This window comes from Rhamphochromis longiceps, linkage group LG3 (assembly GCF_057381845.1).
Source record: "Rhamphochromis longiceps isolate RC_006_pf linkage group LG3, R_longiceps_female_GT1.1, whole genome shotgun sequence".
NCBI classification, from domain to species: Eukaryota; Metazoa; Chordata; class Actinopteri; order Cichliformes; family Cichlidae; genus Rhamphochromis; species Rhamphochromis longiceps.
Genome location: NC_140559.1, coordinates 52,042,701 through 52,063,371, shown reverse-complemented (window position 1 = coordinate 52,063,371; position 20,671 = coordinate 52,042,701). Strand labels below are relative to the sequence as shown.

Below are 20,671 nucleotides of genomic sequence, written 5' to 3'. Positions count from 1 at the left end.
ATTTATCATAATGTGTTACAAGCAGACATGGTCACACATAAGAATTCAATTGCCTCAATTACTTAGGTTAATATTTTTATTTCACATCAAACATCACAATTTATCAGAAATAATCAAACGTGAGATGGTTATAATGTGATGAAGGCTTAAAAGGTGTGAAATCTGACTGAGAGAAGCTGGAGTCCTTAATATGTCCTGAAAACAAAACGGTTTTATCAGTGACTTATCCTCTGTCTGAATCTTAAAGATGTTATTTCATGGTGTAAGACACTAACCTGCGTTTACTGCGGGACTGATCAGGACGCTTCCCTGCCCAGCTGGAAGCCTGGAAGACCTTGGAGATGTTCTTTTTATGGACCCTGCTATGGTCCTTAAGCCAAATTTCATATAATCCCTCAGGAAGGATAGGTGAAGTTAGTTAAGGACCAACATCACTTCTTTCAACACACACGCCATGAATCTTCATTCATCTTCATGAAATTTCATATCAGCAGTAACTTTGAATCTTAGTTACACAAGAAAATCTTTTTTTAACATAAAATTGAGGCTGGAATAATAACCTAGGCAACAACAAATCCTTCATCCTTCTCTTGGCTCTTGACGGAGGCGGTCGCACTTTCTCCCTCTCCCTCTCCCTTATCTTTCCTGCTTGGCTTCTCATGTCAGTTGTATAGTCTGGCTTATTCTTTAACCCTAAGATAGTCTCCCAGACTTGTTCTCTAAAAACCTAAAGAAGAATTATGGATTTTATCAACTGGTCCCTTAATGAAACTGACAACTCCTGGGCTTGGGAGAGCCTGATTGTCCTGCGGAGACGTTTGCTGCCGGATACTCGATGGGCAGGGCTGTGAGTACTCAGACTGTGTTTTTTGAACACAGTATGGATAAGATCTTGGAGAAGCTCATGGCTCTGCAATTTGGGGAAGATCTGGAAGAAGAACAACGGGAATTGAGAGACCTGATGGCCAGTGATGGACTTTAGACCTACTGTAAAATTGGAAGCAGTTTGTTCGCACTAACCAAAACAACTACCACTTATCCAACACTTATCCATGTCACCATGTAACACACTCGCATTACGCTTGCCTAAGTGTGGGGTTTGGCACATCCTGATTCAAAGAATGAGCAGCTGCCTCACAGCCCACCAATTTTATGTATTTCCTAGAATTAAAGCACTCCTGGCATCTGTGGAGCTAAAACCCAGTGGATTACTTTTATTTTTTATAGTAATGTCACCACAACAAAAGAAAAAACAAAAAAACAAAAACGTAGTATTACCACATGTGATTGTCGATTGTGAAACCAGTGAATGTAGGCTGGCTGAGGTCTACTCTATTTTCATTTTGCATTTTGTGCTAAACTCAGATGGATTTGTTGCTAGCATTTACCAATAACAGGTAAAAATGATGCGAATAAAAGCAATTTCAGAGATGAAATTGCCATTGCTTGAAAATACCATTCACTGTGTAGCAAAAGAAAGCTGCAACAGTCCTTTTCTTTTTGTTATTTTGGGTTTGATTCTGTTTCAGACGTGTATGTTTGACATTTTGGTGTTGGTTACTCACTAAGTCTGGGCAGATCTCTTATACACAACTTTTCTCTCACTTGTTTCGGAAGTCAGAAGAGAAGTTTTTGTTTTTTTAAACACTGTTTTCTAGTAAGAAAATTAAAAGCTAAACTGAATGTGTTTCTTTAGGTGCTCAAAGGATATTAGCAGTGACTGGCAGACAGAGGATGTCTTTCTCAGTAGGAATGATAATTTCCTGGGAGATTAACTTCTTTGGCTCTACTTCCCCTGCTTGGACAGCACACATTGCAAACAGCTGAACCTTCAGTTCGACCTGCAGACCTGCGGCCACCTAGTAAAACAAGACACCACATATGCCTATGAGACGTTGAAGGAAGTAGAATTTAACCCTTTAACAAACAAAAAATGTCAGCTGTTTTGAACATTTATACAATTAATTCAATAGGATTAAAGTAGAAACGCAGTGGCTGGAACATTAATATAAATATTATATTACATTAAATTTTTATTTCATATTAAACATCAAAATGAAAACTTACAGGGCCAGGGCTGTAGATGACCCGGAGGCCTGTAGCAGGAGGAGGCTGTTTCACATGGAACCTGGCAGCGACAGAGTGAAATAAACCACAAATAGTTAGGTCAGAGTTTTCCCTTTGGACTTGAAGGTGACCCATAAATTGCCTCCACCTAACAGTCCTCATTTCTTTCTGAGGTACTAAAAGACAATTGAAACAAGACCTAAGACTACAAAAATAACCCCCAAAAACCTAAAATCCCTTGTCTCTATCTGTCTGGTGGTTTACCTGCATATGTCAAAACCAACATTCTTCATCACAACAATAATGGTGGAGGAGGTGCCCTCCTTCAGCGTGCCAAAGTCTACGCTCGATGGGATGAGCTGGAAGCCCTTCACAATGGCACCTGTTTGGCACTTCCTCCTCACTTGCTCCTCCGCCTGCAGGAGCTTCAACAGAGGACATAGACAAAGAAAAGTTAACAATGAAAAACTGGCAGCTTGATACTACCGTGATAAAAATATAGGGTAAAGTATGTGTACAAATGGTATTATAGGAACATCTTTTTTTAACACTCCCAATTTGATAGGATATCAGCGATAAAAAGGCTCACTCCATCATCAGTGGGATTTAATCACCCCACTGATGATGAAGAGAGGAGAAAAATCCTTCAGGTTATGAAATAATAATGGCACAAACGTATAGATCCTCTAAAGGTCCCTTCAAGGGCCATTTTACTTTTCACAAACAAACAAACAAAAAATGAACTATTGGAATGTAAGTTCAAAGTTTCTCTTAATAAACATTGAGCCCATAGGTGGTAATACTATTAACCAATAGCAAGTTTAATACTAGGGAACCACCCAAAACAAAAACTCGACCAGCACATTTTTGGCAAAAAAACAAAAATGATTTTGTACCGGTGCACTGCAGGATTTAGAGCCGAGGACAGAGGATGGTAGGGTGACTGTAGTCTGTCTGGGCTTTCCACTCACATCTAACTGTGGTGACTTGCATTTCCTAGAAGAATCCCTCCAACTGCTTTCACCTGGACGTGTACACGCACACAGACACACACATGATAATTCATAAGTTTGCATAGAAGTGTAAATCATATACAGTATTATTTGTCTTTGTACTGAGCCATCAAGTCCTGGCAGAGATTCAACGATCTAAATAAATGTAAATAAAATTCTGCCTCTGTCCTCACAGAGTGCAGTTTCTGACTGATCATACTGCTCCATGTCTGTATGTTCACAGTGGCTTTACGTCATTTCTGTCCTAAAAAATATTTGATGCATTATTGGTGAGGTTTCCAGGAATTAATAGTAATATAAAACATGAGAAGGTTAGAAACAAACCAGCAGACTGAGGTGTGGGGTTGGTGGGTCTCTTTTCTAGCACCCTGCTACTTCTTGCTGAATGACTAAAAGAAAAAACACAGATTAAGCCCTGATGATGACAGTTTTGTAAGTGGCTAAATCACAGAGTGAAAAATTAAACAGGAGAAACAGTTCAAAACATAATTTGCTCATTATTACCTTGCAGACTGAGACGGTGTTGGGTTTAAAGGCCTTGGAGCTGCAGTGCCAAACACAAATGTAGTTTAATAAACAGCTTCATGTCACTGAAGTCACCATTAAGACTCATTTATTCTGTTGTTTTGTTTTTTTGGGAAGATTCCAATCAAAAAAACATCTTTAAAACAAGTTATACCTCTAGTAAATACTCACAAAGGTATCATAACTTACTGTCCTCCTGTGGCGCATCTTTCAGGAAGCCCTCAGTACTGTCCGACTTGGGAAATGGTGGGAGAGCCATTGACAAACTCCTCATGTCAGGTATTTGTTGCTGTAGCAGACTCTGAGAAAACCAGAAACGGTGCTTCGTGTTTTTATACACTGCACAGAGAAAAATCGACTGGGAATCCTTTAAGATGATGTTAAGCGAATATAGTACCTCGTACAGGGGAATATTTTCTGGGTGGAAAAAGGGAACAACGCTCCTCTTCCTCATAGCCTCTCTGTAGATCTTCTCTTCACGCATCTCCTGCCTAAAATACACACACAAGAATAGAAAAATAGTACAAACTTTAACGGTGGCAGTACTTCTTTTTATCTTTCTGTTAGTAGTACTGAAAGTATTGCAGTAGCTCTAGTTCTGTTCATAAAACCCACTCAGGAAAAGAGAGACGAAAAGTCATTTCTACAATTACTACAAACCAATGTGACTGACAAATGTCCAGATTAAGTCCTATACAAGTCCTAAAAAAGGCTAAGATGCAAAGGCTGCTTTGTTATATTAAGGTTATTACTCACAATCAGTAATAATGTTTTTACCTGTACTGTGTAAGTTTTTCAGTCCATGTTGTATCCTTGTCTTTGGTACAACTGGAAAGAAAAAGAGCATTTCAAAAGCATATTTACACAGATTAAAACCTGGAACTTTCACCTTAGTGAAGATGAGATTATTTTAGCACACGTACCGGTTTAATTTCTCCAAGCTGTCACTTTGTACCGTGGCAAAGTCTTGAGAAACATCTGACTGTTCAGCTGGGCTACAGATTCCTTGGCTGTACAGACTGGCTACGTCCTCTGTGGACACATACAACAAAAGGTGTACTTTCCCCTCAGTATTCTGACACCAAACCAGGACTAAATCAGGTACAAGTCAACTCTAAAAACCAAATGAACTGGTTTATAGATTTACCAACCTGAAATCCTCCTATCAATGGTGTGACTGGCATCATCTTCCTCTGGAAAAGACTACAAAGTGCAATATAAGTCAGCTTTTGTCCTTTATGTTATAGTACAAGGTTTACTTTTAGAAGCCAGTATGTAGTAGAGGGAAAGAGCCACACAATGTTCCCTATAACTATAAACATTATCATTGTTATACTCAATATGTGTATGTGTGTGTGCTTACCAAAATCAGATTGATGAGATCACTGGCATGGGCAGTCTCCTCCTCAGAGCGAGGGTCTTTAACTTTCATCTTTTCTGACCGTTGCTCTCTTTCCATCAAACTCTCGATGTATTCCTGCAGTAAAAGCCACATTTCTAGATATGTCTGAAGTCACATTAACGAGATGATTTATATCTTTCTCAAATGTTTTAACACAAACTCCAGTTTTGGGGACAAATGATAAAGAATAATTTTACCTTTAATCGTGAGTCTATAGTATTTTTGAGTGGTGTGGTGAATGGTCGGTGCTGGTATAGTTCTCTCAGCTCCAGGACCTTAGGGCAGCTCCTGACAGGCCGATGATGTACTGCAGAACCTGCAGGCCTCATTCTCAGACCCAAATTATACACTACGTCAGTACCAAATGGAGGACCTGGACTCTTCTTCTGGATTTGAGAGGAACGCAAAAATAGTAAAATGGATTTCAAGTGCTGTTTCTGTGTGTGTGTGTGTGATATGTGTAAGCATGTATAGACATACTTCTACTGCGGGGAAGTCATGCCAGCTGCGGTTTCTGAGGTTGGGAGGGGTAATTTCAGGGTTCTGTTTGTTAAGCAACCACTGAGACCACACACTCTGGTGGCTGGGCTTTAGGATAGTGATGCCAAACTCATCTGGAACAGACACACCCACAAACCTCACATTACTTCCTGGTTAACTGAATAGTTTCTTTTATCCATCTCCTGATGTAACAGAATGACAAAAGTACACTCAACATTAGAGACAGTTAACTGTCATTATACACTATGTGGAAGTTTTTTGAGGGACATTCTTTAACAAAAACCATAGAACAATTTTATTCAGTCCAGTTGTTTCTTGATTTAGGAGACATTAAACCTTGTGTGTTTGCCAATTGTTCCTTCAACAGTGCTATGGTAGGGTCCAAGTACGCCTGGCAGAGCAGCTCCTTTACAGTTTGAGAGCTCAGCAGTTCAGTGCCTGAGCCATCCCCATGCACCAGAAACAACCTGGAAGACAAAATACGTTTGCAGACTGTGAGTAACAATTCCGGACATCAGTTTAGTTATTTGGCATTCATTTCTGCTACCTTTCTTTTAGAGAGTTAAAAAACATAACAAATACAGTTTATAAGAGTTTTCTTACTAAATGCCCTGTGAATTGTCTTTTCTTTGATCTTGTGGACAATTAAAAACAATTGAAATACGAGTGGATGTTGCTGACATTTTGACATACAAGTTCTCAGTAGTCACTACAACTTTATTACATAATGGCTGTTTCATGTAAACACAGAAATAATAGTCAAAAGGGCATTTTTAGGTTGCTTAAGTTTCTCCAGAATTGCATTTTTCCATGGTGACACACACACACAACATACACACAATCAGCCAAGCTACCTGGGACACTGCTCTCTGGGTTTTTCACGAGGCCCATCCGTTTCACTGTCCTCTTCCTTTTCTAGCTCTTCCTCCGTTTGTTTAAGCGTGCTAGTAGCAGGTCTCAAGTTTAGCACAGATATCTGCCCATCCTCCATAACCTGCAACAAAGTTCAGCATGTTACCGAAACTAAAAATAATACGAGCTTAATGAATTTCTATATTTTTTCCCATCATAGGTCTTTCTTTGAGACTTTAAGAATATAGCAAACTATTTCATTGATCCAAATTCCCACATTCCTCCTATGCTAACCACCTTAAAAAAAGACCTGCACAGCAACATAGGCTCACTATCTTGTGATCAGAGAAACTGACCTGGAAATGGTTCCCATCAGGGTCTGTAATTTCACAGGCCACTTTGCCCATATGACTCATAGTGTAAATTCCTGTCTGTTCAGTGGGAGTAGACCCCTTTGGACTTGGAGTTACGAGTGGGTCTGAGGAGTACACGCATGTTCCATCGCTTCTGATGGACAGGACTCCTACACTGGATGGGAACACCTTGGGTACAAAGCACAAATATGGATCAACGGTTCTGCAAACAAGTGTCAAAGTGCAGCCTTATCCATGTCTTAAAGTCATAGTTCCAAGTTTTTATTTAAGTTTTGGTGCCATCTGCTGGCAAATCACGCACCTCGTATTCTCTTTGATTGTTCCCAGTGACGACCGTTCCATCGGCTAAAAAGATATGAGCCGTTTGACGCTCTGGGTACATCACTACTGTGGCGCAGCCCTCCTTCTCTACCAACACCATCCGCTCTTTAGCAGACATCCTTGATTCATCCTTCCCACACCCTTTAGTCTTAACATTCTGAGTCGCAGTCTCTTTGGCAAACACACCATGTTCACTATTCATATGCACACTACTTTCAGTACTTTCTTTTTCTTCACACATACATCCGCACTGATTCAGATTTGTGCACACATGAACAGCTCCCTCCCGGTCACATGCATTCCCTGCACTGTTCCTGCTGATGTCTCCATTGAGACAAGTGTCCTTGACATCCATGTCCCCAGCAATGCTTTCCACACACTCAGTGCAGTCGCTTGCACTTTGAGAGGCTGATTTAAGGGTTACACTCCCTGGCTGCTGTCCTGGAAAAGTAAATGTCACAGGAACATAAATCAGATATAAAAATCTGCTTAGAGATTATAATGTATTTTAATGGTGATAGCATGTATACTGCATATATTTGTGTAGTCATCTGTAAGTGCAGATCTACTGCTGAGTATGGATTTGATCAATGTACTGTGTGCCTGCTGGTCACCAGTGCGCAGCAAACAGTGTGGATTTGCATTCATTGGCCTTTCTTGCAAGAGGCTGGTAATCCTGGTTCCATCTGCATGCTCTACAACTACAGACCCATCTGGGTTCTGGACAGAAACCACCAGATCCTCGCGGTTCAGCATCACCTAACACAAGAAACCAGAGTCAGCGAGCTAAGTTAGCGATGAAAAGCATAAGACGATTTCAGAATGAGTCTCATTTCTCTCTATATATCATATACTTCAAGGTACTCTGAAATGAAATTTCTGCCCCCAAGCACCGTGAGGATTTTTTAACTCTCACATTTTTATTATGGACTTAATTGCAATGTTGGTAGCCTGTATAATTTAGAAGAAATAGTACTTTCTTGCCTGATGGGTGATGGGGTCAGTAGCCTTGTAAGTGAGAAAGGACGTGGTTGGCATGTTTTTGTGTGTGGTCCCAACAGTACAGATGCGATCTCCACATGGAGTTGTAGTTAACCAACACCCTCTGTGATCCTTAGTCCCCTCCTTTGAGCCCTGTTCTGCAGAGACACAAGACATGCAAAGAGAGTATAACTGTACCACTGAAAATTAATTATCTTCCCAGCAAGCGCCCCGTCACACTCATTACGAGACAGAAGAAGCGCTGTTTTGTATTCAGTGGTACACCAGTCTAACCTTTCTTGCTGTCCTCAGATTCCTGATCAGAGTTTTGCTCCTGAACCTCAGAGTCAGGGACCCACACTGGACCAGAATCCTGACTGAAACTGACTGAGCCATCAGCAAACAGCACCTGCAGTACAAAAAAATAAGAGAAGCCAGAAAAAACGGGCATGATTCTTCACCGTTTTCATGTAACAATTTGTGCAGCTATTCAAGAACTACCTGCCTGGAGTCAGTTGTATATTTATTTCAATATGTGCCTCAGTATGAATGAGTGTACCTCTGTGGATCCATCTCTCATGTAACGGATCACAGCTCCCTGGCTGGTGATAATACGGGACAATTCCTTGGAGAGGGATGTGTCCTGAAGATGTCTTGCCTTTCCTTTGCCATGTAGAGGAAAGCTTTGTCTCACCATAATACCTCCTTCTTTACATGGACACAAAAACACACACAAATCATGTCATATATATTTGAGTATGACTCTTTAGCATATGCAGATGGTTAATGGGATTATAGTAGATGCAGAAAGTTGTGCTAAAACTTCATGAAAGACACATTCATTAAATTCAAGCTATTTGTAGATAGGCCACCAAAATGTGGCACTAGTCTCGGCACATAAGCGGGTAAGCAGGTGGATTTGAGCACAGAAGATATACAGATGAGTCTCTACGAGCACGAACAGGGTCCTACTTGCACCAAGGACGGGAGTCTGCAAAATTGACTGCATAGGTACTATAAATTCTAAACACATCCGTTACTGACCTTGTGTATCTTCTCGCAGATATTGCAGCATGAGGCCATTAGGAATAGAGAGGCTGAGACCGCTGAACGAATTTGATTGCTCTGCTGGTTGACCTTCACAACCCTTAGACATACATTACATATTTAGTCTAATGACAGAACATATTTTATGGCTAAAAACCTATGTGTACACGTACATATAGTCTACATTAATCTACATTATTTTCTGTAAACATGTAAATGTGTGTTAACCTGGGCCTCTGGAGGTCTGAACTGACTGGATGTGGTTTGTGTCTTTGAGGGAACTGACGCTGCATCTTTTTCCTTGGAGCAGTGGATGGAGGAAGATAGATGAATGGGGTCTGCGATAGATGTCTCTGCTACTTTGCCTTTGGTTTCCTGGGAAATTACTATAATAATAATAACTTTATTTTAAAAAGTACTTTAATAACACGTAAGGGATTTTCACATCACAAAGAAGACTATAAATCAAACAGAGACAAACTAACTCAACATGGGACATTAAACAGAAACTGCTCACAACAAGTGAGATCAGTGCAGTAAAAAGGAAATATATAATATGTAGACCATCAACAAGGCACTAAGCTGTAGCAATTCAAGCCAAGCAACAAAGTGCTTTCTTCTGCTCATCCGATTCAGGCTTGTGAGGAAGCTGGAGCCTATCCCGTTTAAAGTTAAATGGGATTAAAAATATTAAAGTCAATCTTAAAACTTTAATTGTAACCAGTATAAGGAGGCCTAAACACAAGATACTGTTTTGAAATTTAAAAAAAGTGTTTTGAACTAATTGCAGGTGTTAAAAATTCTGTTCATTTGTCTGTCTGTGTTCTTTTCTACAATCCATTTTCCAAAGTCCAGACAGGATGAAATAAATGCACATATACCCTCCTCAATGTCAGAGCGAGTGTGGAAGCACTGAAAGTTTTGAAATGTGTCCAGAAGGAAGCATTACTGGACAGTGATTTAACCTGACCCACAGTGAAGATAGACTGACATTTGTGGAAGCTACTGAAAAGCATCTCCATCACCTGATGTATCCTGCCCTCTTTCATTGTCTTTCACTAGGGCGTAGAAATGGATGCCATCTGCATAATCTTAAAAAAGAATACTGAGTTTGCAGATAAAATGCAAATAGAGAAGAAAAAGAAGAAGAGCCAAGGATGGATCGATAACTGGGCAAAGGGGTTACTAAAGTGCAGGTCTGACCAAACAAAAACACTACGCTACCCGTACAGTCAAGGCCTTTTAAACTTGATGCTCCAGGCTTAATAAATGTCAGATGCACTGAGTTTATTAACTATTCAGTACTGTATTTAACCCGTTTGCAACTTTAAGTATAAAAAAAGACTTTCTTTTATAAATATGTACTGTATGTCTGAGTGTAATACCTGTGCGCTCTCCCGTGGGACCGTAGAAACTGTATGAAAGACGAATTCTATTGTCAAGCACAGCTGAGAAGGAGCCCTGCTTCACTGTTTTTATCTCCGCAGGTTCTGCCCCTGAAAGAGACCGCAAACACACACGCACACTAAATGAGTCTATAAATCACATATCATTCACAATAACTGTGGTATTTACACAGGTGTATAAAAAAGTAACCTAAAAATACAACAGGTAGCATCTTTACCTCTACAGTCCTTTTCCGGTTCAATGTTTTTATTGTCTTGGTTATGAGGGAGACATTTTGCAGGATCAACAACAAATTGGTTGATGTGTGTGTAGAAATGATGTCCATCCTTCTTCACAACGACTTTCATTTGGCTGGAACCTGGAGGAAAAACTATGTGTTACTGAGGAATATTTGACCTTTGCTTTATTTATGTTTTTCATTGATTTATGGTGTCATTTGTCTAATAATGGAACTAAGCTCATAAATACTTCAACATTTTTTTCATTCTTAGGGAAATATAGCTGCGGGAGGGGGAGAAAAACTGTACGAATGGTTTAACTTTTTATGTTATCTTAAGATATAACACATGTTTGTAGTTTTCTATAGTGTCTAAGTAAGCTGTTTGTGAGTTTGTAGTTGAAGGTCTGCTTAGATTCATGAAGAACACAGACAGATCCCGTACCTTGAACAAAGCTGACTGTCTCCACAGTGACACGTCCTCCATCGGAGGGGAAAAGGTACTGGAGACAACCTGACACATGGATCAATTTTCCATCCATGATGTAGCCAGTGAAACCCTAAACATTGGACACACACATCATATGCATGGAGTCATTTATTACTTAACCTGAACGAAGCTGTTTCACTTATCAAGACCTTAACCAAAACACGAGTTTAGTTCTGTAATGGATTCTAGGCGTGTGCGCACACATTGAAAGGTTCCTCTGCATGCTGTACTTCTACAACTTCATCCACAGGGGGCGCTGTTGTGATAGCTGACTCTGTGGGAGGGTTGGCTGAGCTGCCTTCCGTCCCTGGCCTGCTCTTCTTGTCATCAGATGACGTTTTCTTTTTCTTGTTGTCGGTTGACTTATCCTCCTTTTTCTGCTGCTTATCTTTCGGCAAATCCTCTTTCTTTGACTTTTTGGGTATCGCCTCTTCCTTCTGACGCTCCTGCTCCAACTTCCAGGCCTGTAACACCATAATACTGTAACCATGTAACACTTTGGTGACTCTAAAGTAGTTTAATGTGGCTGTGTTCTAGCCTGAGATAATGAGAAATCTTATTTTATCTCTAGACGTACTTTACACATAAAATACTGAAAACTGGAACTATTAGAACTGGATCATGAATTTGAACTCATGAATTTATTACTTAACTGCTCTGTGAAAAAGCATCTGAGGGATATAAGAAATGAGACTGCTCTATGAAATTCTCCATGTCAGATTCAGGTGTGTGTACTTGTGTGTTAGCCTGTACTGACTTTAAGGGAGCCTTTTCTGATGAAGACTTCCATTCTCTCATCCTCCTTGGAAGAACAAACAGTATTGTCATCTAGTCCAGGAAGAAATCACATATTATATGTATACAGAGGTAAGCAAGGTTAAATCGGTAGAGCCACATATTGATCACTATAGTACGATACCTTTTGGAGAATCAGATTCTGGAGTGTCGTTTCCGTCTTGCGTTGTGTCTCTCTTTGATTCCTCCTGTCTCGTCCACTGTGAAACAGTATCTGCCACATGCTCAAAGTAACTCCTGTACAGACAGACAGGACAATGTAGAGTGAGCTGCAGATTACGCTCTTTAATGAATCCAGGAGTGAGTACTCGGTTCCAACACATTGCTATGACACAGACATGTACATCCATGAAAGCAATCAGCAAAAGATTTCTTACTATTCCTCTTGTAACAAGCATCATTTCACACCTGAACTTGACATCGGTGTGAAGAGCCACATGCCAGAACTCCCTGGACTGGCGTTGAGGACTCATGGGATTATGGCAAAAAACGTATAGGATGTTGTTATGGCTTCCTCTGAAGGTGTCCAAGCAGCAGTATTCCTCTGATGCTAACTGGAGCAACTACACAAAAGAAGGAAGTCAAAATATCCAAGCAAATGCCTCAAACTGTAAAAACACATAAAGAACGGTGCTGTTTTCTGCTTTTCTGCAGGATGTACATAATACTGCTGCAGAGTATAGCCTCAACTTTGTTTAGTTTGCTCATTAAGCCCATTTCATCTCTTGCATTTTACATTTAAAGCTTCAGAGTAGAGGAGACTTAACGTGTAGTAACCACAGTACGTCTAATGTGACACCCCTAACACATTTAACAAGATAAAACAGATATATCACCTGAGGCAGGACGGTGGCATTGTGGTGCTCAGCATAGCGCCAGTGAAACAGAGATCTCAACCTACAGCTCTGTATGTCAGGTAAGTCCAGGTGGCTACACACTCTACCACTCTGCTCCTGGGGGAAAAATACAGGATCCATTGCTGTTTTCTTTTTTTTAAAATTAAAGCAAGCTAAAAAATAAATAAATAAAGAGATAAATATAAGAATAATACCTCTCTGTTAGAAGGCTCGTCAGTAAGAAATGTTGGATCTATAGTAAAGTAAAGCAGTGATGTAGGGTGTTTCATGAGTGAGTTGTAAAATGTAACATACTGCATGTAAGCAAGTGTCATAACATAACAGTAAGTGAATTAACTAATATAACATCAGACCTTTGTTCCTCATGTTATAAAGCTGCTGTTTAGCAAAGGATAACGGGTCATCCCAGGGGATTACTATTGATGTCTGCTGCTGTGCTGGGTCTGCTATTCCACGTAACACACCCTGCTGATCCACCCCGGACAGCGGCATAGCCTCCAAGACGCTCTGATGAAAAAAACGCTCCACCTCCGGCCATGACACATCATCTGTAGGAAGCCGATGAATCAAGAACTTTATTACAAGATTCACCAACATATACTGTAAGCAGGTACAGTGAGTTGACCCGAGGCCTTAAGCACAGGTTCTGACCATCTGTGCAGTAGTGCTGTAGCTGTTGTTTGATGGACATCCAACAAGATTTTCTGTTTTTCTGCTGAGTGACTGACTCGATCATCTCCCACACCGGAGACAGTCTCATCATGGACAACTCCACCTCTGTCGGATCGAAATCCTGAACCACCTAAGAGGGTCACGTGCATGTACACAAATACACAGCAGCTCTTGTTAAACCAGGCAGTCATTTTCTTAATATCATGTAAAAATCACACACAGACAACATAAAAACTTGATTTTAAAATACAATAAAATTACTTACACTGATGTCTCTCAAGCGCTGGGCCCGCTCATCATGGTGTCTGATAACCAGAGGTTGCTCAGTCTTCCTGTCAGTTTCCCTTGCTCCAAATTTCGCCACTAGCCTCTAGCACAGATAAACAAAGATAATAAAATTGAGAAACATTAATAAATTGTACACTGTGCTCTAAGCGTACCTGAGAACCCAGAACTCATTGTTAAACTGGAGCTTATAAACCTTTTCTGATAGAAGTTAACAACATTATTTGCAGTTAGTTTCTGATCAAGTTTTTCACTTAAGCAGGAGATAAAAATTTCTCTTTGCTGGTATGAGCAACAGATCCTAGTAAGAATTTGTTAAAATGTCAAAAATGTCAAATATATTAAATAAGAGTCTTGTTAACCTGACCTAGAGTTGTGATTCTGAGTGAGGGAACACTTATCATAAACATGCAAAGTGTTTGGAGTATTTTTAAGGCCTCAGTGAAAATCTCCCAACTAAAGCAATGTAAACTGTGTTTTTGTGCTTTCTGTGGGGTTTGTGGAACAATGCTGGTGCTGTAATGTGAATTTCCTGTATGCAGGAATAAAAAGCCAGCTTAATGCATATGCATATGTTCATAAAGTAGCAGCTTCAAGCTGTTTTCATGATTAGAGTGAATGTTTAAAAGGAGCTTATGGAAAATCTTAGAAGCAAAGTCATATTTAAAGGAATCCTGTCCTACCCTCCAAAATCTTTCTTCCTTTGAGCTCATGGCTGGTTTCTTAGTATTAGTATTTATTAGACATATATACAGAAAACCTCAATATTTCTGCTAAAGTTACACATTGAATATAGCGCCATCTGCTGGTGGTCCACTGGTATGTATTTGTAGCATGGTTACTCAGTGCTGTACGTGTTATTTCAGCATTACGCAGCTCTGATTAATCTCTACAATAAGGATTAATAAGGACGTGTTAAGCATTATTATATTGGAGTATTTCTTGAAGAATCCATATCTGATTCATTTTGATGAATTAGATTTGGAATTGGATTCTTCTATTAATGCATACATGTGACTGAGTTATGACTTAAATGTGAGTTTGAGTTCATTAAAAATACAATTGTTTTGAATACCAAAACCTTTTGTTCTGTAAAAATGAAAAAATGTTTTCATGCATAAACAGCATGAAATAGATGACATGGTTTTCCTGTCACATGTTCAGGAAACCGAGTGTTTTACCCCACCCATCCCCCATACGTCACAACCAAGCCCATCCTACTTAGGGAATGTTGCCGCAAGTGCTCTATTATCATAACACAAGAGCTTGTGGGGATTTGCTATTCAGCTTTAAGTGTCTGACACTAATCCTGTCCACAGAAATATGACCTTATCTTCCTGTGAGTCGGCGCCTTCTGTTTAAAAGAAGAAGGGGGAAAAAAAAAAAAAAAAGCTGCTGCATTGGCCGGGAATCGAACCCAGGCCTCCCGCGTGGCAGGCGAGAATTCTACCACTGAACCACCAATGCTTCACATACTAGGCTGGAGGCTTAGCGATTTTTTGTGGTCTTCTCAGCACGTGTTCTTTGGATTTATCTAGGTGTGTATTGTTATGCAGTGGTACCTATACCTTCTTATCCTCTTCATTCTGTACTGTGTTTAGGAGGTTGTTTAATACATAGAGTCTCTCCTCTTCTTTTTGTACTAGTGGCAAGAAGTTTTGGAGCATATAGCTGACCAGCTGGTGGTCTAACCAGGGGCTGCTGAGAGGTTTGGAGTCCTCAGCCACATGGGGGTGGGCAGACAAGGACTGCTCTGCAGAAATCACCACCTAGAGACACAAATTGTACAAATTCTAATATGTCCTCATTTTAGCTATTCATTAATCAGTCACACAACATTTTCCCATCAACCATATTTGGAAATGCTTCTTTCACACACAGTAAGAGACAGAGAAAAACTGCACATTCACAAAACCAAATGCACACATACCTGTTCCAACATACAGTGCAGGATCAAAGGCACAGAGCAGGCCTCAGGAGCAACCAGGTCCAGCAGGTTGTTATAGTAACACATGTCCACATCTAGAGAGAGAGGAAGGAGCCTGTTCTCTGTCCACCAAGAAGAAACCATTAAAAAGAGAAAGGATTAGGAGGTTTTAATTCAAAATGCCAAACAAGACTATACCAAAATAGTCCAGATGAACATTAACAATAACAAAATTTCACCTTGGTCTCCTGGGGCTTCCTCCTGACCTGACTTCTTCTTGGAGAGTGGGGTTGGAGCTGCTGACACAACCTGGCACAAGGAACAGAAAAATCATCTCCATTCTGACAAATATCAACAAATAAAGAGAAAGAAAAACAATGATGTCAGTGTAGAGGTTCAGGACCAGTGCTGTGGGTCATATCTGGAGTGTTGTTTTTAGATAAAAAGCTATGTTGTCTGATTGTGAGAGGATTCATTTCAGACTAGATCTATCCTCCTCAATATACTCTTGAAAAAAACCCACACATTTACCAACCAGAATATCAACACTTTTATTTTGATAGTGTGATTGACAATCTTTTTTGTATTTTGTTTTGATAAAGCCAAAAACGGAGGGTTAAGTGCAGGTTAGGGAACACTGGTTTGTACCTAGTGGGTTAAAACCAGTGCATGAAGCCTAATGGATAGGCTTCTTAAGCCAGGGATTGTGGGTTTGAGTCACATCACAAGCGTAAGCAGAGTGGCGCAGCGGAAGCGTGCTGGGCCCATAACCCAGAGGTCGATGGATCGAAACCATCCTCTGCTACAAGCCTATTTTATAAAATAAATCCATTCAAGAAAACTACCGGTGTCTAACTGTATCTACATATATTTACCTCCACAGGCTCTGAGTGCTTCACAACAGCAGGCACACTGATGAATTTAACATTGTTCCGGTATTGCTGATACTGCCTTCTGACGTCTAGGCAGTCATAGATAAGACTGGCCACACCGTCAAAGATTTGGCTTCCCAACTCCAGCTGGACACACAGCATAGACACACAGACACGGATTTCAAGTAAAAAGCAGGTCACGTCATGTGATGCTTAAACAAAACAAAGCAGATATGTAATATATAATTCAAACTGGATAACAGAAAAACAAAATAATGTGCAATATTCTAATAAACTCAAAAATGAGACCAGATATGTTAAACACTTATCTACTCACCACAGTTTCAGGGTCCCGCGCGTCAAAGGGAAGCAAGAAGTGAGGAACAGTGTAGCTGAGCTGAACCACATCATGGAGCCTGGAGTCTGGTGGCCCGCTGTCCAAAACTGATCTCAGACCTGACCAGAATTCATTCAACTTCCTTTCCTGCACAGCTTTTGTACACGCAGAAAAAATGATGATGCAGTGTAAACATACATGTCTTATACTTCTCTTATAACAGACAATAAATCTACTATTTACTGAAGATAGCAAACAGAAGATTTACTGTTTACTCCTTACCTGCATCAAAAACCGGCGAAGCTCTGAGACTCTGTTCATTTCCCTCACAGCTGTCTTGGTGATCCTGCTGCTCCTCCATATTTTGGGAGAACTCCAAACACAATTTGATGACATTAGACACATGAACACCTATGGCATCAAGTCCCGCTATCAGTTGCGGCTGGTAGAATCCCAGGATTAGAATATAGTGCTGAGGACCCCACTCTGGCTCATCGTCTATGACCAAGACACAAAATCAGTGCGCACAAGATTTTAAAGCACGAAACAACCTGAACAAGTATATTAATCTTTACCACTTTAGCTTTTCATCAGCTTTTACCTTTGAAAGTAGGTGGCTCAACATCACCCCTGCGCTTCAGCTTGGTCTTCTTCTCCTTGGGTGGTATCACCGGTGTATGAGGACCCTTTCCCTTTTTATCAGAGACTGTTGTCTTTTCCTCCTCAGCCTTAAACATAAAACAGTTTTAAAAATATGACTCTGAGGAACATCTCAAATGTTTTGTGGGTTTTTTTGTACCTACAACTCAGAATTATATCACTGGTGGTACAAAAGCTGTCTTGAATGAAACAATACTTGACCATTAACCAAGTATAGGCCATGTACCCATGACATGTGAAACACAAACGAAGAATGTAATATTACAGGGGTATGATGAATACAAAAATACAAAGAATTTGGAGTTACAATAAATCTTTTTTAAAAACAACTAGATGTTAGTAGTGTTAGTAAGATAACACTGAAAGTGAAATTTCACGCCCTGTCAACACCTTAATTAATTATAAAGGAATAAGAATCACTTAAATAACAAGTCATTTACCTGGTTAGCATCTGACCTCTGCTGATAACAGGCTTTGATAAGTAGCAGCTGGAACTTCAATATTTTTGCCATCAGGTCACAGGGAATCCCCTCTCCTGCATCGAGCAGCAGTTTAGCTGGCTCTGTAACCTACACAAAACACAGACACTTGTAAATACACACACAACAATGACTGTTACACTGAAACACGTCACATAAAAACAACATTATTCTTTGGCATGGTGCACAAAGTCACTCCTGTAAAAATTTCCAAAGCATACCTGATAGAACATGGGGGCATCGTCGGGTTTTTTTGCTTTGGGATTCCCCAGCTCATGGATCTGCAAAGAGAAAGGATTTTACTTTACAATATATATCATGAATGGTACATTACTAAGCTATAAGCTATTAAGCAATATTAAACAGCTCTGGAAGGTCCATCCCAGTTTTAAGCGCAACTGTCAAGTCAACTCTGTATAGGAGCCAGTCAAATACGACGACTACCACATGCTCACCTAAAAGGGATGCCCTTTGAAATGTGGGAGAAACCTTGAGCATCCAGAAAGAAAGCCAGGTAGGTTCAAACACCCACCCAAAGGGCTCATCCTGCTGATGGATTCGAACCACGACCTTCTTGCTGGTAGGCGTTAGTATCATGACGCAGTCACTAACACCGCCATGCATCATTTGAGACAAAGTAGGCTCATTTTTAAGTGTAAATGATGTAAAGCAAGTCTAGTAGAGTCAACAATAAAATATAAAATGTGTTATATCAACACCACAGGTCCCTTTAATATAAAGGAAGTAACAAAGTTAGAGTACCTTTGCAAGCGTGTCGTCCCAAGTTAGCAAGGTGAAAAGTTTGCGTTGCGGTTCCTGTACAGCCAAGGCCAGCGCCTGGATCAGTTCCTCCTCCTGCGGACCTCTCCCAACCACAAAAGACACACATGCCTGCCACGAATCCTGGGAAGGGCAATACGTTTTACGATATACCACTGCAATACACCCCAGTCACAGGCTACATTATTTCATATCATATTTATACATATTTGCTTTGCAGTATATGACAGCTCGCTTTAGGCTCAGTGATGGCGCAATTTATGCTAAGACAAATGAAAAAAAAATTACGTTAAAGAAAAAAAAAAGAATAAAAAGCTTTTAAGAAGCATAACAACGTTTACTAATAACATTTAGGGATGTCGAAATTATAACTTCCGGTCTGAAAAATCGAAGCTGCCTGATCTGGCTAATCGCGCGCGCGCACCCATTAACCTGCCCTTAGACTCGGCTAACGCCTTATGAGAAAACTGCGAGATTCACTCAGTGTGAAGAGGATATAAATGTTTCCAACAAACTATTTAAGTTCAGCCAAAAAAAAGTGGTCAGTGAGACGACAAACCTCTTCAAACTCTGCTTTGATGAGACCAGTCTCCCAGTTCTTGTTTACTGCGCCTCCATCAGTACTGGACTTTTTAGCAGAGCCCTTTTTAGCTCCCTTTGGTGGCATTTCCGCTTAGTGGTAATTCAACAACACAGAGCAGTGAAAACAGTAATGCAATTTTCGAGTTAGAGATCAACTTTAGATTACTAACTGTGAGTTGTCATCTGGTGCTCATGTTGCCCCTGGTAACCGCAAGGGCACGAGTGTCAAGTAATGTTTTCAGAGTGGGACTTCCCGTAGACTTTCAGAACAAAAGCTTGACGGAACGCGCCTTCCTGTTTACAAATTAGCTGTTTCGTCGTGTTAGACTTTAGTAGTAAAAAGGTACGAAAACAAGAATTAGAATATAATAAAATCTGCTTCGTTTTTAAAGACACAACCTTTTAGTCCAATGTTGCTGTCGTTTGCTGTCTCCACTAGGGGACCGTATTATACTTTGTCTGCAGCTGCGCTTTCACAGCAGAGTCACAACCCATCGTGAATCAAAACTTTACAAACCAAATCCAGGTCGTTGCTTACACAGTTTCAGTGATTGTTATATCTATAGTAGTACATGGTAATCAGTTCTTAAGTTCAAAGCATTTGGCTTTGTAAACCTAACCAAAAAAAGAGCTCCCATTTACCAGTTGAATAGATTCAAACCTGAGCAATATTGTCACTGTGCCCAGACAGTGAACACTGAAAACAGCTGATTAATTTCTGTGATAGAAACAGTGATCCAGAGCAACTGAGAATAGATAATGACGGCACATACACTTTTTAAAATCCCTATAAAGCAGTGGTTCCCAAACTTTTTTTGCTGGGCTCCCCTTTGTTTTACAAGAATGTTGTTCGCCCTGTTTCGTCCACACGTAAACGGCGTTTCCAATCACCGAAAACGGAGATTTTTTTAAAACTCCTTTTTCGTCTTTAGGTGTCGAAGAGGAATACAGAGTTCATCACGCAACGTTAAAGGTATGTGCCTTTTTTCACGTCACGCTGTGCACCACGTTATTGTTTACATGAGAGGAATTGCAGAATGGCAGATTAACAGTATTTTGTCTCTATCTTCAGGTTTTACAGGCTTACACACGCAGTTACTGTCCCTCCATTTAGAAAGGCAGAGGCCTCACGGTGTAATTATTTTACATGTAGTTGTTTTTTCCCTGTGTAATAATATTCAACATTGCTATCAATACATTTTAAAAAAAAAAGCCTCTCTGTGCAAAA

The 20,671-nt window shown here is 40.2% G+C and overlaps 1 protein-coding gene and 2 non-coding genes across 5 annotated transcripts; 1 reads left to right on the top strand and 2 right to left on the bottom strand.

Moving 5' to 3' along the window:
- Positions 1-62: 62 nt before the first annotated feature.
- spag17 (sperm associated antigen 17) lies at positions 63-19,650 on the bottom strand. Of its 3 annotated transcripts, none has more exons than XM_085400299.1 (49): positions 19,421-19,650; positions 18,844-18,984; positions 18,303-18,362; positions 18,043-18,171; positions 17,544-17,670; positions 17,225-17,440; positions 16,943-17,097; positions 16,609-16,752; positions 15,973-16,042; positions 15,737-15,855; positions 15,375-15,575; positions 13,787-13,891; positions 13,501-13,651; positions 13,203-13,397; positions 13,044-13,081; positions 12,829-12,945; positions 12,401-12,555; positions 12,117-12,229; positions 11,955-12,025; positions 11,401-11,661; positions 11,153-11,267; positions 10,708-10,848; positions 10,469-10,579; positions 9,312-9,469; positions 9,081-9,183; positions 8,596-8,744; positions 8,331-8,445; positions 8,040-8,194; positions 7,652-7,814; positions 7,036-7,496; positions 6,717-6,902; positions 6,363-6,502; positions 5,845-5,975; positions 5,488-5,621; positions 5,205-5,393; positions 4,969-5,082; positions 4,757-4,808; positions 4,529-4,637; positions 4,383-4,433; positions 4,003-4,096; positions 3,795-3,906; positions 3,585-3,624; positions 3,405-3,469; positions 2,964-3,091; positions 2,332-2,492; positions 2,068-2,128; positions 1,712-1,859; positions 276-408; positions 63-195 (listed from the first exon to the last, which is right to left on the bottom strand). In XM_085400299.1, the coding sequence occupies exons 1-49, from the start codon at positions 19,526-19,528 to the stop codon at positions 186-188; spliced, it is 6,405 nt and encodes a 2,134-aa protein (XP_085256425.1). In that variant the 5' UTR covers positions 19,529-19,650; the 3' UTR covers positions 63-185. The 3 variants fall into 3 exon arrangements, with proteins under 3 accessions (XP_085256425.1, XP_085256427.1, XP_085256428.1); XM_085400301.1 differs by having other exon boundaries at positions 5,205-5,390; XM_085400302.1 differs by having other exon boundaries at positions 7,670-7,814.
- On the bottom strand, positions 15,203-15,273 carry trnag-gcc (transfer RNA glycine (anticodon GCC)). The gene has a single exon. It is a non-coding gene; the product is annotated as a tRNA-Gly (tRNA).
- Positions 16,467-16,538, top strand: trnam-cau (transfer RNA methionine (anticodon CAU)). Its single transcript has one exon. It is a non-coding gene; the product is annotated as a tRNA-Met (tRNA).
- Positions 19,651-20,671: the final 1,021 nt, after the last annotated feature.